At 42.5% G+C, this 18,445-nt stretch overlaps 1 protein-coding gene across 19 annotated transcripts in view; it reads left to right on the top strand.

Annotated features, from left to right (window-relative positions):
• LOC109415434 (protein lap4) overlaps window positions 1-18,445 on the top strand; it is a gene marked incomplete at its 3' end in the record, with an annotated part of 212,425 nt that overhangs the window by 17,243 nt on the left and 176,737 nt on the right. For 9 of the 19 annotated variants that reach the window (XM_062843738.1, XM_062843748.1, XM_062843753.1 and 6 more), the window contains 1 exon segment: window positions 1,230-2,143. In XM_062843738.1, the coding sequence (XP_062699722.1) occupies window positions 1,982-2,143 (162 nt within the window). 19 annotated transcript variants of the gene reach the window in all.

Below are 18,445 nucleotides of genomic sequence, written 5' to 3'. Positions count from 1 at the left end.
TAGAATTTGGGGATCAATTATTCAATCTTATTGTTTTAAGGAAACTGTAGTTCCTTCACAGGTTTTTACATGATATAGCAGCTAATTTAAAAATAAGTATTTGATACAAAATTGGGCATGAGGCATTAGGCAAGCTGCAAGGATAAACTCGATCATTATTAGTCGGTGCTTAGTTAGACGGGAATTAGATAAAAACTAAAGAGATTTGCATGATTCTCTGGAACCACTGTTTCCACACTTTGACGTCTCCAACCGAACGCTGCACTCTTTCACATTTTCCTCGAACCTCTTCCATTCTCGAATTCGCTGGGTCTCTCTGTATGCATGAATAGCATTCCCATCACCATGATTATCATCATCATCGAACCGTCATCACCATCATCCGCACCCATCGCAGACCAGTCTTCTAGTCGTTCGTCGTTCGCTCGCACTGACTGACTGGTTCGCAACGGGCACGGGAGGGTATTCTCCTCTTCGTCTGTTGGCGCTGTGCTGAGCTGGGAACGAAAGTACTTCGAATGACGATGACGACGTCTGCTTTGGCTGGATGTGTGTTCTCTGCTGTTGCTGCTGGTTCGGTCATTTCACGAGTCACCGCCAGTCAGTCCAGTAGTCAACGCGCTTGGTTCGTTCGTTAGCTTCGTTTGGTTTACTCGGATTTTACGAGTAGTGATAGCCTACTATGATGACTGACTGACACTCTGGGTGTGTACGGGCGCACTAGGCAGCCTACTACTTTCCGCACACGCGAAAAGAGCAATAGAAAACGACTAACCTACCTAGCAATCAGTGAAAGGTTACTTCGATTGCATACGCCGAAGAAGAGCAATCAATAGTGAAGTGAAGTGGGTGCCAAATGCTAGTGGTTTGTGTGCTGCGCGGTGGTTTGCTGAAGTGGCCCGTTAGTTTTCTGATTGCGGTTTTCGCGATTTTTGCTTGCTCTACAGTGTCGTTCAAAACAATAGGACCAGCAGTCGATTTTCATATAAAATGCTATTGTTTGAACGATATGGTGCTTGATTTCCAGTGAACCGATTCGGCTGAAAATTTGACATAAGTCATCGAAGAACGCGAAGTTTTGTCCGACACTGTACATATAGCTGACTGACTCTGGATAAGTTTGTGTTGTGTCGGGGGAAGAAAATATGCTGTGGTGCCTGTAAACAATATCGGCTGCGATGTGATTGTGTGCTGCTGCTTTCGTCTAATGCAAATTTTCCTTTCTCCAGTTTAGTTTCAAACAACAACCAATCCAACTTGGCGGCCGTTTTGAGTTTTGTCAGTGTGAAGTGAATCAAGCAAGTACCTCCAAGTAGTAGGTACGGTGCAGAAAAAAAAAGAAAAACCTCGACGACAGCTCAGTCGTGTGTTGGCATTTTACATAGTGCAAGAAGAAAAAGTGAGTGTGCATAGAATCGATGTAGGGAGAGAGAGAGCGCGCAATTCTTATTGATTTTCGCGAATGTTTTCCTCCTGGCTTGCAGCAGTAGTAATTGTCCGCGGTTGAGACGCGCGCGCGGAGGAAGAGAAGAAGAGGAGGTCGTGTGCTGAGAAAGCGATAGTCCAGTTCTCGGCAGACGAAGAAGCCTCAAAGTGGTGGAAGAGAGGTGAGAAGAATCCGGTTCTACAAACGACGACGACCATAAGAATAAGAAATACGTACTTCGTTGGGTGCTACTCCGGGTGGTTCTGCGTCTTCTTCTTTTCGGTTCGGGATAAATGTACGCGTACAATGTGTATGTAGACGACGAAGAAAAAGTGTGAAGAATAGTTTTTACTGAAGACGACGAGACCCAAACAACAACAACAACAACAATCGGATCACGGATGTTGGGTCTCTGAGAAAGGAAGTGAACAACAGAGAAAACCGACCTCGAAAGATTAATTTGATCTCGTCTGCTCGTACGGGAAGCCAAAACACAAGAAGAATCCAGTGGTAGTTGGTAGTGGTGGTGGAAAGTGGATCGCCACGTGAACGACAATGTTTAAATGCATCCCGATCTTCAAGGGCTGCAACCGGCAGATCGAGTACGTGGACAAGCGGCACTGCTCGCTGCCGAATGTACCGGAGGAGATCCTGCGGTACTCGCGATCGCTGGAGGAGCTGCTGCTCGATGCCAACCACATCCGGGATCTGCCGAAGGTGAGTGTTAGATCGTACCTTGTGCTATGAATACCTTGTATGATGAAAATTACTTGAATTGTGTTCATGAGCTTTGGATTCATGAATGACTGTTGTAAGGTTCTAATCCATGGAATGAAAGAAACTTTTGAAACTTACAGCAATATGTTGCTGCAGGATTCAAACGGCTACGCAGTCTTCAATACGGAAAACGAGGGTCAATGTTTGCCCGACGTTTCGACACTGGGGTTTTGTGTCGAAACGTTGGGCAAACAATGACCCTCGTTTTCCGTATTGAAGACTGCGTAGCCGTTAAAATCATGCAGTAAACATCTCAGTCGATCCGCCAAGAGCAATATATTGCTTTCTTAATCCTATGCAACAAATACAACGATGTAACCAATGCAGCACCAATTCAACAATGCAGAAATGCACCAATGCAACGATGAAACAATGCAATATATTGTATAGCTGTCATATTGTGTGAAACATTTCAAAGCGTGATGGAACGATAGTATCCAACCTTTTAAACCATGATCCTTTCAAATAGTTGAATGACTATTCTTCTAAGTTACCTCTAAAACAGTACAACCGCCACACGTTGTCTGTTGCTGTTTTTTTATCGTTATCAGCGAGATTTTGAGTCCGGGACTAGTTCATCTCAGGACACACAGTATTACTTTCCTTCCAAAGGATGGACTCGCATTTTATGAGTATGTCGGGAGTGCGATTCGATCCCACGTCCTTGGCGTGATAGTCACGGGCTTAGGGTATCACACCAGGGCTGCTCCATGCCTGTTGATGTGGTTATGAGTCAAACATTCTGAAACTAGTGACGCTGTGGTAGAAAACCAAGAATCCCTCATTCGTTGCTAAAAATCCTCGATTTTGTCAGCCCATTATACATGATATAGCTCAAAACTTATTAAAGTAGAACACTACAAATGCGTAATAAACTAGAACATTACATCTGGACATATACAATACAGAACATTTATGTTTGTTCTGTTTAGGATTACCTATCCGAATACAGGATGACAAGGTCCATCAGTCAATCCTGCAATGGTATTTTCTCTGACAGGTTGCCTATTTGTTCGCAGCGTTAGTTGCTGTCATCATGTATCAGCAGGTCCGTTCCAAATTCTATTTTGGAATAGTTGCGATCCAAAGTATTAAAAAGAAAAATGTTCAAAGCTATCTCCGGAGGAACTATTGGAAGAATATCCGACGAGCCTCGTTGAAAAGCCATGAAGATTTTCGTTTTATAGGGTATGTGTTCCATCATTAATATCACGCTCCCATATTCATCCTATTCGTAAACAAGCGATTACGGCACCGATTGATTCCGTTCTTTTTGTTTTCATGGGTGCTCACTTTTAACAAAAAATACAAAAATAAGAAACAAAACAAACAGCCCTTCAATCCTTTGTTTTTCGTAGGATGAAAATGGGAGCGACATGCTTAAGAAGGGAATCAATACCCTACTTCTTTATGAATTTTCTAGAGATTTTTTTTAAATTTCTGAAGGATTTCCGTTAGTTTTATTTGAATTGTCATAGGGACTCCTGGAGAAAGTTTGGTAGAAAATGATAAAGAAGTTTTCAAGAGAACTCATAGAAAAAGCCCCCGAAGAAATTTGTAGAGAGAGAACTGAAAAACTCCTGTAAGAATACTCATAGGAACTCCTGTAAAAAATCGTGGAGGAACTTCTGAAAAAGTTCCTGCCGGAAATACTAGTAGGAATTGTTTTAGAAACTTTTGAGGAAACTTAATAAAGAAACTCCCAAAGAACCTTCGCGAATAACTTTGAGTATTTACCGTCAGAACACTCGGAAGAATCTCCGGCACAACAACTTGAATAATTCCCAGTGAAGATTCTGGAATTTCTAGTAGGGGTCTTGAAAGAGCTCTCGTCGAAACACTTAGAGGATTATATAGTATAAGTCATTAGAAGATTCTATAAGCAACTCCAAGGAACGGGAAACTTTTAGTAGAATTTCCAAGACAATTTTCGTATAAATTCCAAGAAGGATTCCAAGAGGATTTCTTGAAAGAACTCCAAAAAAAGATCACGGAAGAACTACTGGAAAATTTCCGAAAGGAACTAGGAAAAGAATTCTCGGACAAACTTCCATGATTTTCTAACGAAGTTCTGGAGAAACTTCCGAAGGAATTCTTAGAGGAATTTGCAAAATCATTCACGGAGGAACTTCCACACAAATTCTCGAAGGAACTTCTGGATTACTTCCAGGAGACACTGCTGGAAGATTTTCCGAAGCAAATCTTAAGAGGTCTTGGAAAAGGTGGGAAGATTCCCTGGTGAACTTTCGGAAGAATTTCCAATGGATCTTCTGTAATATATCACGAAGGAACTTCGAGGTTCCAGAAGAGTTGTCGGATGAGTTTTCGGAAGAATTGGAATGGGGAAACTTAAAAAAATCCGAATGAATTTTGGGAAGAAAATCCCGAGTTTTTCTAAAAGAAATTCCGGAGCAACTTTCGGAAGAATTTCATGAGAAATTTCCAAACGAGTTTTCGAAGGAACTCATGAAAAGATCACGGAGAAAGTTCTGGAAGAAGTCGAGGGGAATCTTCTGGAAAAATTTTATAACGAATTTCCGGAAGACATCCTGGAGCAATCTATGGGAAAGATCATGGAGCTACATTTGAAAGAATTACTTAAAGTTTTTTACGGAATCATCAGCATCGGTAGCCGAAATTTGAAAGTGATAATTCACAGCCACGAAATAATTATCAGTTTTTTTATCACTTAAAAAATGCGAGGCAAACAATCATTGACAAGCAAATAGTCAATTTTTTCTAAGTTTTTATTTTTGTGTAACAAATAGCCAATGTTTTCTATGAGAGCGCAGTGATGCATCATGACACCTTGAGGATTGTCTGCTCAAAGTTTGCGGGGCAAGTCTCGGAAAACTCTCAGAAGAAAAAACTCTCAAAATTCCCAAGACAACTACATGGAACAACTACAAAAATGTGGATAAGATTCCGGAGGAACCTCTGGAAAATTTCTGACGGAACATAAGGAGATTTTTGAACGAAAAAAAAAGAAGGAGCATCTGGAAGGCATGGCAGAGGCGCAAGACAATTCTTGAAGACTCTTCGTGGAGCGGACCTGGTGTGATAGTTACAGCACGTGACTATCACGCTGAGGACCTGGGTTCGAATTCCACTCTCGACAAACTCAATTAAAATTGACGTGAGTACCAAGATGAACTAGCCTAGGGCTAAAAATCTCGTTTATATAGTAAAAAAAACTCTCTTGGAAGCATTTCAATGAGAATACCTAGAGAAATTCCAGGGGGAACTATTTAAGGTATTTTAAGTGGAACTCCTAGAGAAACCCGTAGTAACATTAAGACGAACTCTCGTTGAAATACCTAGAGAAATTCCCGGTGGACTAGGGAGAATCTAGGGGAATATCGTACAGGGGTTCTAGTAGTGAAACTCCCGGTGGAATTTTTAGAAGAACTTTTGGTAAAACTTTTACGGAAGCTTGTAGAAAAACCATCAGAGAAATGATGGGTGCTGCTTATAGATAAATTTTGAATGGATCTCCTTGTTAGCTCCTTAAGGCATTCCCGGTGAGATTTCTGACAAAAACCCTGGTTTAACTGCTACAGGAATTTTCGACGAAACTCCTGGAGTTGCCGGTCAAACTGTTAAGAAAACTTGTAAAGGTTTTCCTGGTGTAACTCCAACCAGAATCGCCACTGGAATTCCATAATAAGTTTCTGGCGGAGCTTCTGGAAATTCCTTCTTTTGGTATTCCTCCGAAAATTCTTTCAGGAGTTCCTTCAGCATTATCTTCAAAAATCAGTGGCGTCTCGTAACCCCACTTTTTGCCTGTTCAACGACTCTAAAACTTGCATTTGCGAAGAATACATGAGCAGTATCAAACTAAAAATGGACGGAAACTACTATGCTCGTCATTTCCCACAAAGTACAAGCCAATTTGTTAAGAAAGTTCAAGAATTTACATTCGTTGAACAGGTAGAGTTGAGGTTAGGGTATGGCCACTGTCAAAAATTATTATGAGACTCTCTTCAGGTGTCTTCCTGGGATTACCCAAATCCTTCTGTGAATTCCTTCAGGAGTTCCTTCAAAATTTTGATCAGGAGTTCTTCCACGAATTCCTTCAGGGGTTCCTCCGGGGATTCTTCGCCCGGGGAAACATTCAGGAGTTCGTCCGGAGGTTCTTTCAGGAGTTCCTCCTTCAAGGATTCTCTCAGGAAACTAATCTTCTTTCAGGACTTCATCCGGTATCTTCTGCAAGAGTTTTTTTTTCCGAGAATTCCTTTAGAAGTTGCTTTGGATATTCCTTCAACAGTTCCTGTGAGAACTCCTTCAGTAGTTTCTCCGGTAGATATTTCATTAATTTCTCCGAAAACTATTCATTGAATTTCGCTGGATATACTTGCAGGAGTTTCTTAAAAAAATCCTCTAACAGTACATCCTGAAACTCCTCGAGAAGTTTCTGCAAGACTTTAGGTAGGAGTTGCTCCAGCTTTCCCTTCAGGAGTTTCTTAGGATTTTCTTTTTCAGGAGTACTTTCGAGACTTCGCTTAGGATTTTCCAGAAATTTCCTTCAGAAGTCTTCTCGGGAATTCTCTTAGGAGTTCCTTCGGGAGTTTTTTCGGGAATTCCAGTAGTAATTCCTCCCTGAATTCCTTTGAGAGTTCCTCGAAGAATTCCTGTGGACATTCTCCGGAAACCACCTCAGGATGGAAGTTCTGCAGGCATTACGGAGGAATTCCCAGTGCGACTTCTAGAGTGATTCCCGGTGCAACACCTAGAGGAATTACTGCTGGTACCCCTGGTGGTCCCGAATGAAACACTAGGGTGAATCCCGGAGAAACTCCTAGAGGAATCCTGAAGCAAATCCTGGTGGAATTCCTAGACCCTAGAGTGATTCTCGGTGGATATCAAAGAATAATTCTAGCTGGAGCATCTGGTGGTCCCGAATAATCATCTAGAGAATTCTCCGATGAAACTTTTCAAGGAATTCATGGTGGAACATCCAGAGAAATTCTCAGTACAACACCCTAAAGTTCCCGATTGATGTGCGAGGGGAATTTCTCATGGAATTGGTTTAGAAACTCACGATGGACCAATCGGATGTATTTTGGGGGAATTCTCGGTGGAGCTCTTAGAGGAATGCCCGTTAAAACCCCTGGTGGTCCCAAATGATAATCTAGGGTTATTACAGTTTGAACTCCTAGAGGAATTCTGGAGCAATTCCTGGTGGAACTTCTTGTGTTATCTTCGGTGCATTTCCTTGAGAAATGCTAGCTGAAACTCGTGCCTATCCTGAAGGAGTAAATCCCAAGGAAGCTCTAGGAGGAATTTCTGATGGAACACAGAGAAATTCTTAGTAGAACACCCTAAAAGTCCCGGTTCGTCTGCAAGAGGTTCCCATAGTTCCCATAGAACACCTAGAGAAATTCCCGATGAAACTCTTAGAGGAATTCTGAAGGAATCCCCAGTGGAAATCCCGAAGTAATTCTCAGTGGAACTCCTAGAGGAATTTCCGCTGGAATCCCTGGAAGACCCGAATGTTCTTCTGTAGTAATTCCCGGAGGTACCGTAAACCGGGGTCAAATTGATCTCCGGGTCGAAATTGATCAGACGTTTTTCAGTTACTTGGGAGAAAACTATGTAAAGTATGCTTGATCTAACCTAAAAACGGCTGATCAATTTCGACCCGGAGATCAATTTGACCCCGGTTTACGGTACTCCTGAAGGCAATCTTGATGGTAAACCTGAAAGAATTCCCAGTGGAACACCGTTGAGGTTCCGGTTTTTCTGCTAGAATAATTTCTGGTGGAACTCCTAGAGAAATTCCCGACGGAACTCCTGGAGGAGTCCTGAACGAATCCCCGTTGGAACTCCCGAATTGATTCTCGGTGGAACTCCTAGAGGAGTTTCCGCTGAAACCCCAGCTAATCCCAAATGATCATCTAGAGCAATTCCCGACTTGGACTTGGAGGCTCTTGGAGGAATTCCTGGTGGAACATCTTCAAGGTCGCGGTTGATTTGCTAGAGGAATTTCCCATGGAACTCCTGGAGAAATTCCTAGTGGAACTCCTTAAGAAATTCCTGGTAGAACATCCTCAAGGTCCCGGTTGATCTTCTAGAGGATTTTCGAGTGGAACACTAGGAAGAATTCCAGAAGTTGAACTCCCTGAGATATTCTCGATGGAGCTCCCTGCAGGCATTCTGGAAGAATTTCCGGTGGAATTTCTAGAACGATTTTTAAAGGAACAGTTAGAGGAATTTCCGGTGGGACCACTGGTGGTCACGAATGATCTTCTTGAGCAGTGGTCCTCAGGCCCATTTTTTCAACTGCGCGTATTGCAACGCCTGGATCGATTTGTCAACACGTTATTCTTGATTATTTCGAGAGTAGAACAACTTCCATAAGAAACATTGCAAGGAATTCTACGACAACATAGAGAAATGGACATCACGTGCGGCCCGCGGGCCGCACTTTGGTGACCGCGGTTCTAGAAGATTGTCCAGTGGATCATCAGGAGAAACTCCTGGTGGAACACCTAGAGGCACTCCCGGTGGAAATTCTAGAAGAATAAACAGATACTTCCGGTGCAACTCCGTCTGGTTTATTTCGGAAGAGATATTCGACTTTCAAAACTTTGTAGACGAAAAGTACGTAATTTGGAATTTAGTACAAACGCTGATGGAACTGAGCGGAATTTGGTTTATTTTTAAGTTCCAAATTTTTAGACCTGGTTTAAATTTGGACTAAAACAATTGATAAACTAACAGTCTTCTTCAGTGTGTGAGTGTTGATGATCTTCTATTTTTAGGTGATCATGGCTCAATGTTGGGAAGGGGAAGGAAGTGATGATTGCAATAGTTTGTATCCACAGCAGACCAAATATACCTCTGCGTCTGCACAAATTCATGCGGATGTTAGAGTGCTGGTAGGATATGGTTGACAGAGGGTTCACACATTGGTGCGTGGATGCCAGACGTAATCCGAAAGATTAGTGTGTCTACTCTGATGGCTGAAAGTCTCTCAAATAAAGACAAATCAATCAATCAATGTCTACTCTGAAAATTATGCGGCACAGTTCGCTTGACTACATATAACTCGTAGGCGTTATCTGATATATTGACATAGACACTTTGCTGCGAAAATTGGACGAAAACAAAGCGGCTTTTTCAACCCGATGTTCTAGCGATGGCTATGAGCATGTGAATATACATTACTTATATACGTAAAGAGAAGGGAGAAAGTATATAGAAAGATACAAAGTAAGACAAAAGGGACGGGCCAGGGATTGAACACAGGACCTTCTGCATAAGAATCAGAAGCGGTAGCTACTAGACCACTAAGCCCGTCCCTACTACGCCAGAGCACTATAAATTTTCATTTTACTTGGGACAGTATTTACAAGTTAAAATAGAACATATAACACAGAAATAAAACTTGTAACTTTCGTTCATTGGGTTATTAAAACACCACCAAAACGCGAAGAACCGTAACGTGTAGGTAGAATTAATGTGTTTGCCTTTTCGGTATTGACTTGATACCTTCCACTCTTCAGATTGGATATCCCAAGAACAAAACTAGCTTAATAACAGTTTCTTAAGCTAAAGTTTGCTTAAAAATAGTTTGTTCCACTCTTGTACAGCAAAAAGTTTGTTGGTCGATCTCAGTAGCTTTACTGATGCTCAGAAAATCGAGTTTTTTCGCTTTGCAACGGACAACAAAAACAAAACAGACGATAATTGAATTATTCCATCAACACCAATCAATTAGAAACGTATTAATTTGTCTTATTGTCTTTCCGAATCATTTTTTATGCTTCGCATAAATCTTTCGTCAAAAAAAACTAGCTCACGATACAGATTTAATTTGATCATCAATTCTCCCGCAATCGAGACATCGACTACTGCCTTGTTGACCCGCCTTGCTCCCAACCAACAGTAGTGACCACACTGCCTGGCGGTGGCTTTGGTCAGTCACATTGCAAACACACTTCTACAAATCTTCCCACCCTGAATAAACTGGGCGTGTGAAATCTCTGACCGGCTGGCTACTTGAACTGACTGACTGACTCTGACTATAGTCTGACTCTGCACAATCAGAATGTTACGTGACCGTTCATACCCGTCGTCGTCTTTGTCGCTGAGGCTGCTATAGCTTTGAAGACCCGTCCGCGGCGTATGGAGTGCGCGTACAAGCACAATCTCCATGCTCGAGGTCCACTGCTGCGTTGCACCCCCGCTGGCTGCCTTGCTGGTCGCTCGCTGCTCGGGCACGGAGGTCAACAGTTTAGTAGTCGCATCGTTTTGGAATTCCACCTTCATCGATGATGGTCGTTTGTATCGTGGCGAAGCGAAATCACCACCACACCACGCCACACTCAGTGGGAAGGTAGAAGCCAAGGTAGCGCTGCTCCATCCATCCATCGACCAAAGCACAATGTAGCAACAAGCACGATCGTCATCTTCATCAGCATCATCATCGAATCCATCATTAGCTTAGCTTTGCGTTATACTGCTAGTCATTATTTTCTGGTTCTGCATCTTGTTCACGGTATTTCTGCTTTGAACCGTTCGTTCGGTCGTTCGTTGAACACGTCCCTCTTCTACATGCCGCCCCCTAGCCAAGTAGAGCTCTTAATTGCGCGTGTGTTGTATAGTGTAAGAGTGCGTGTTTTGTGCATGATAAATTCCCAAACGAATCCAATCCGTGCGTCGTTTAGCCGGCCAGCACCCACATACAGTGGTGGCCTATGGATTCGTAACTTTTCGGACATTTAATCGTGAACATTTAATTGAAAAAACTTAAGTCTTCAAGACAATATCGCTGCCCAGTAGTCCTGGCCGCTTCAATGCTTGTAAAATATTCCCGAAGTGCTACAAGTATGAATATTGACAAGAAAAATAATAAAAGGATCGATTCTAATTCAGGATTCTTGCAATGAATTGCTCTGTATGTGTAGACCATAGACTAGACTAGAAAAATCTTATTTATTTTAAACACAGGATATTTGAAAATCCTAAAAATCCGTACAAAAATACATTAGATTTGATTTCTTTTTTAAATGATTTTTAATTCTCAGCCTCACTCGTTGATATAGCCGCAGTGGTAAACGCGTGGGTATTCAGTATTGACATGCTGAGAATAACCGGTTTGATACCTGGTCGGTCTAAGAACTTTTCGTAGTGGAAGTTTCTTTGACTTTCTTGGGCATAGAGTATCTTCGTGCCTGCTACACGATAAACACTTGCAAAACGGTCATTGACAGAGGAAGTTCTCAGTTAATAACTGTGGAAGTGCTCATAGAACAGTAAGCTGAGAAGCATGCTTTTTCCCAGTGAGGACGTTACGCGAAGGCGAAGAGCTTATTCGTTCATTACATGCTCGAGAGTTCGACAACAAAATCAAGAATTCAAAAACAGCAAATTCATTGACCGCTACTGTACCAATAACTACAATCTGTTTGTCTCGACCATCCTTAGACGATTCTCTCTCTCTCTCTCTCTCGGTTGTGTTTACCTGTCTGTCGGACGAGAACAAAACAACAAGAACAAGAAACAAGCGTCGTCATCATTGTCCGGCGGCATGGCACTGTGGCAGTCGGTTCGGTTGATGGTGACATCATTCAGCAATTATTTGGAATCCGCCCAAAGTTGGAGGAGTGTGTTTGTACGATATGAATTTGAGGAGGGCTGGATTTGCTATATACAGTTTGTTGACACCCAAATGAAATGCGTTCAATAATGGATATATGTAATGGTTTTCCGGTTTTTGAAAAAATGATGTAGGTTTTATGTTGCAAAAACTGCGACATTTCGAACCTGTTTTCAGTGGACTGTTAAATGTGTTTTATTGTCAAAATTACAAACGTTGTGACCATTTTTTTTCAGTGTTAAGATATTACTAACGATGTTAAATAAGTTGTCTTAAGTGCAGTGCTAAAACTGTCATTACGACATATCTTGATTCAATCACCAACCTATGGTGTATAATAAACTTGTGTGGCTAAATCAGTAACTGATCATCAGTTCTACAAGAAAGTCACGACTACTACGACTATCTTCGAAAAATGCCAATTGATATTCATGATCAATACCTATCAATTGACATAGCAACATGTTACCTTGTTCAAATGAAAACTAAATGTTCAACAGATCATATTAACTGCATATTTTACAAGGAATCCGAGTATGAAAAAATATTTGATGTTTACGGTCGTATTTATGAGTTATAGTGGAAAATCTGACCAAAAAGGCGACAAAACGTTGTAATGTGCCTATATGTTCAGATGATGCTCGGGAAAGATGAATCCAATCAATTTCGTGCAAGGGAAACCTGTTATATTGAGGGTACATTATATCTAAGATTACATTGTATTTGTTTGCTTTAAAAGAAGGTAAACCAACGATTCTTACATAAAATTGTAAATATTGATCGAAACACTAATGTTTTATTTGCCAACATTTACCGCTAATATCAAAGAACGACTTTATTTATTGACCGTTACTGTACTATGGTCTAGGTCCAGATCTACTACCCGGAAAACCGGAAATTCTCAGGGAATTTAATTTAACAGAGAAAACCCTGGATTACTCAGGGAATATCTTGAAAACTCAGGAAAATTTTGCACCGATAAAAATAAAACATTGGATTGAATGCATAAAAAGTAGCAAATTGTACTACTTGAAGATCTACTCAAAAGTAGTGTCCACAGAGTTTACTACATTACAAATAAAAAAGTTTTCAAATATGTAGTTTTTAGGTCTTTCGAACATGAACTTTTACTTCACTAGAAATACTTTTCGGAATGTCTCCCGAAATTTCACACAAGATTCCTCCCATATTTTTCACACCAATCTTGGAATTCCTTTTCAAATTCCTCCTGGAGATTCTTCCGGATTCCTACTTCCGTTTTTCCAAGATTCGAACACATTCCTGGACTTTCTCCTTAGATTTTTCATAGTGTCTTCTGGAATTTCTGCTGTAGCTTTTACTGATATTTCTCATGGAGTTCTTTCTTTGCTGATGTCTTCATGGAGTGATTTCTTTTAGAGCTTTTCCAGGTTTTACTTTGTTGTTGTCGGATTTCTACCATCTACCAGAGCTGCGGCAACACACGCGAGCTGGGAACAGCTTTTATAGTGATGGGCGACATGCAGAGGCGCGTGATCGGTTGGTGGCCGATCGACGAAAGAATGTGCAGGTTGAGGATCAAGGGCCGATTCGTCAACATTAGCATAATAAACGTGCACAGCCCTCACTCCGGAAGCACTGATGATGACAAAGACGGATTTTACGCGCAGCTCGAACGCGAGTACGACCGCTGCCCAAACCACGACGTCAAGATCATCATAGGGGACCTAAACGCTCAGGTAGGCCAGGAGGAGGAATTCAGACCGACGATTGGAAAGTTCAGCGTCCACCTGCTGACGAATGAAAATGGCCTACGCCTCATCGATTTCGCCGCCTCCAAGAACATGGCCATTCGTAGCACCTTCTTCCAGCACAGCCTCCCGTATCGTTACACCTGGAGATCACCACAACAAACGGAATCGCAAATCGACCACGTTCTGATTGATGGACGGCACTTCTCCGACATTATCGTCGTCAGGACCTATCGTGGCGCTAATATCGACTCTGATCACTACCTGGTGATGGTTTAACTGCGCCCAAAACTCTCCGTTATTAACAATGTACAGTACCGGCGGCCGCCCCGGTACGATCTAGAGCGACTGAAGCAACCAGATGTCGCCACCGCATACGCGCAGAATCTCGAGGCAGCGTTGCCGGACGAGGGTGTGCTCGATGTGGCCCCTCTAGAGGACTGCTGGAGTACAGTCAAAGCAGCCATCAACAACGCAGCCGAGAGCACTATCGGGTACGTAGAACGGAGTCGACGAAACGATTGGTTCGACGAGGAGTGCAGAGCGGTTCTGGAGGAGAAGAATGCAGCGCGGGCGGTAATGCTGCAGCGTGGAACCCGACAGAATGTGGAGCGATACAGACAGAAGCGGATGCAGCAGACCCGTCTCTTCCGGGAGAAAAAGCGCCGCCTGGAAGAAGCGGAGTGCGAGGAAGTGGAACTGCTGTGCCGTTCACAGGAAACACGCAAGTTCTACCAGAAGCTCAACGCATCCCGCAAAGGCTACGTGCCGCAAGCCGAAATATGCAGGGATAAGGACGGGAGCCTCCTGACGGACAAACGTGAGGTGATCGAAAGGTGGAAGCAGCACTTCGACGAGCACCTGAATGGCGAAAAGAATGTAGGAACGGAGGACCAAGGCAGCGGAGGAAATGACTGTGTTGGTGCAGCAGATGACGCGAACGAACCAACTCCCACGCTGAGGGAAGTTAAGGATGCCATCCACCAGCTCAAAAACAACAGACCGGCTGGTAAGGAGGGTATCGTAGCAGAACTCATCAAAGTTGGCCACCTGTCAGCACCAATTAGTAGTCAAGATCTGGGAAACCGAACAGCTACCGGAGGAGTGGAATGAAGGGATAATCTGTCCCATCCACAAGAAAGGCGACAAGTTAATGTGTGAGAACTTTCGAGCGATCACCATTTTGAATGCCGCCTACGAAGTGCTATCCCAGATCATCTTCCGTCGTCTTTCACCTAAAGTAAATGAGTTCGTGGGAAGTTACCAAGCCGGTTTCATCGACGGCCGGTCGACAACGGATCAGATCATCACCGTACGGCAAATCCTCCAGAAATGCCGTGAATACCAGGTCCCAACGCACCACCTGTTCATCGACTTCAAAGCGGCATACGACAGTATCGACCGCGCAGAGCTATGGAAAATCATGGACGAGAACAACTTTTCCGGAAAGCTTACCAGACTGATAAGAGCAACGATGGACGGTGTGCAGAACAGTGTAAGGATTTCGGATGAACTATCCAGTTAGTTCGAATCTCGACGGGGACTAAGACAAGAAGATGGACTTTCCCGCCTACTATTCAACATCGCCATCCGCAGGTGTTATGCGACGAGCCGGGCTCAACAGCCGGGGTACGATCTTCACGAGATCCGGCCAATTTGTTTGTTTTGCGGATGACATGGATATTATTGCTAGAACATTTGGAACGGTGGCAGAACAATACACCCGCCTGAAACGTGAAGCAGCAAAGGTTGGACTGGTGGTGAATGCAACTAAGACAAAGTACATGCTAGTAGGTGGGACTGCGCGAGACAGGACAAGCCTTGGCCGCAATGTTACGATAGACGGGGATACTTTCGAGGTGGTAGAAGTATTCGTCCACCTCGGTTCCTTGCTAACGGCTGACAATAACGTGAGCCGTGAAATACGAAGGCGCATCATCAGCGGAAGTCGTGCCTACTATGGGCTCCAGCAGAAACTGCGGTCAAAAAAGATTCACCCCCACACCAAATGTACCATGTACAAGACGCTAATAAGACCGGTGGTTCTCTACGGACATGAAACATGGACGATGCTCGAGGAGGACCTTCAAGCACTCGGAGTTTTCGAGCGACTCGTGCTAAGGACGATCTTCGGCGGCGTGCAGGAGAACGGTGTGTGGCGGAGAAGGATGAACCACGAGCTCGCTGCACTCTACAGTGAACCCAACATCCTGAAAGTGGCTAAAGCTGGACGAATACGGTGGGCAGGGCATGTTGCAAAAATGCCGAACAACAACCCTGCAAAGTTGGTGTTTGCTAACCATCCGGTTGGTACAAGAAGGCGTGGAGCGCAAAGAGCACGATGGGCGGACCAGGTGGAGCGTGATCTGGCGAGTGTTGGGCGTGACCGACGTTGGAGAGCTGCAGCTGCAAATCGAGTATTATGGTGGCAAATTGTTGATTCAATATTATCATGAATTTGATGTTAACTAAATAAATGAAAAAAAAAATGAATTGTCGGATATCTTGCAATGATCCACGTGAGATTATTTTTTACACGTTTTTGTGATACTATTCAAAGAGCTCTTCCCGAAATCCCTACCAGACATTGTCGTGAGATTTTGGTTTCTCGTTTTAGCATTTATTTAACAGTTGCTCGCGGAGTTCTTGCAGGGATTTTCCAGAAGTTTTTCTTCGGAATCTCTACTGGTATAATAAACGAAATTACTTGTAAGAAATTTCCGGTGCAATATAGGAAGAAATCCAGATGAAGTCTGTCAAGATTGATTGGTTGGAGAAATCTCGAAAGATACTTCAGAAGAAATCCAAGGAATCGAATCCAAAAGGGATCCCCAAAATAATTCCAGCAGGTATGTTCAGGAATGCCAGCGTGACTTTTCAAAGAAATTCGAGGCGAGATCCCCGAAGGTGCAAGAGGAATCAACGAAGGACATCCAGTGTGAATCTTTGAAGGAATTCCAGGAGGAATCCCCAAAGGAATTCCAGGAGGGATCTCCGTGGGAATGTCAGGAGCAATCTCCGAAGGGTTTACAGGAGAAATCTTCGAAGAATTCTAAGAGGAATCCCTGAAGGAATTCCAAGAGAAATCTCCGAGTAAATCCCAGGAGAAGTCGCAAACGAATTCCAGAAGGAAAATTCAAAGTAGTTCCAGGAGTAGTCTCCGGAGGGATTCGAGGAGGAATACACGAAGGAATTCCAGGAGAAATCTCCGAAGGAATTTCAGGAGAAGTCCCGAGCGAAATTCTGGATGTATATCCGAAGGAAATTCCAGGGCTGTTACAAGTGGCGCGGATTTTGCGTTTTTCGCGGTTTTTGCGTTTCGCGCGGATTTCGCGCGTTTTTACTAATTTTGGCGCGGATTTTGCGGAAATGGTTTAAAAATGAACTTACATCAAACATTTCGGGACGAAGTTCAAAACAATCAGAAAAAAACGAACATTTTTAAATTAGTGTTATGGAATTTTGTGTTTAAGCAAAAACAATGTTTATAGTCAATAGCGTGTATAAAGTTTCAGCTTCGAAATCTAATTAAAACAGTTTGTCGATGTTAATAGCTAACATTTATTTCTCGCTTCGAATCAATCCGCATCCAAAACACGCGTCTGCGACCATCTCACGCTCAGTTATTTTCCTACCGCTTCTCTCCACGGATCTCTACTGCTGTCTGTCACCAAAGTTGCTAACTTTCCGATCTCAAAGTGCTAATGTTGTGTAACATGTGGATATGGCTTATATTATTATTAAGATCCTACAGCGTGGAGTGCTATTTAAGTTGCATCGCACTATCAAGAAGCTCAATTTGTTAAAACTTAGAAGATCATATTCTGAATTTCTTAGTCAAACTCTTTAAGATATTTCTGTCTGGACCCTGAGATCAGTTGTTGGCTAAAAATTTGGATTTAATTTAAATTTTGGACGGAACTTGCCTATAGAGCAATGCTTGACGTTCGAAAAGCACTGAATAATGACAAGATTTCTAAAATCGGTGTTTCTGAAAGCTTTTTTTGTGGAATTTGCAAAAAGACGTCTATCGGAAATTTTGAAGAAACATTTGGTTGAATTTTGTAGTCAAAGCAAGAGTCAAATGTTACAGAATCCCGTAAAGAATACCATTGGTTTTGTAGACTGTGTGTATCGTAAGCAATCAATCTGATAAAATCGGTTTTCTGACACAAAATGTCCTGAGGAAATTCTTGCTGATTTTATCACTGAATTTCCAAGGCTGTGGTGTGGCCACACTTATCATAAATTTCTGATGAATTAATACTTTACTGCATATCTTTTGTCTCAATGTTTAGAAAAGTTGCCAGATATATTCAGGAAATGCTTCCTTTTTCATAAATATCTTCCTTAGGAATACAATTGATTGGTGATATAATCAATAAATTGCACTAGTAATTAGTCTATGCTTATGTTGCTCCTTGTATTACTGTGAAGATTCAACAAAATAAGTTTCTGTAGAAAGTAATCTATGAATTTCTCAAAAAGCTTCTAAAAACTTGTTTTGGTCTTTTGGGACTTCGGTCAGATTTCTTTTCAGGACTTTATATTCCAATTAAAAAAAACTGTTTAAACTCTTGTTTGATGTATAAGCTGTCATCTAAATTCATGGATTAGTAATGGTAAAAATCGATTTATCAATAGAAATGCTCTTCATCTGGAGTGCAACAAAAGTCATGAATAGTTCATTTTCTTTGGAGTTTGAGTCATCAAAACCACATGTTTTTGCACTGGCGCGGATTTGATTACCTCGGCGCGGATTTCAAATTGATTGGCGCGGATTTCGCGGTTTCCAAATCGATACTTTTGTAACAGCCCTGAAATTCAGACGGAATCTCCGAAGGATTTTCAAGAGGAATCCCCGAAGGAATTCCAGGAGGAATCTCCGAAGGAATCTCAGAACGAAAA

Source organism: Aedes albopictus, unplaced genomic scaffold (genome assembly GCF_035046485.1).
Source record: "Aedes albopictus strain Foshan unplaced genomic scaffold, AalbF5 HiC_scaffold_5, whole genome shotgun sequence".
NCBI lineage: Eukaryota > Metazoa > Arthropoda > Insecta > Diptera > Culicidae > Aedes > Aedes albopictus.
The sequence above is the reverse complement of the archived record's forward strand: the minus strand, read 5'-3'. Positions and strand labels throughout refer to the sequence as shown.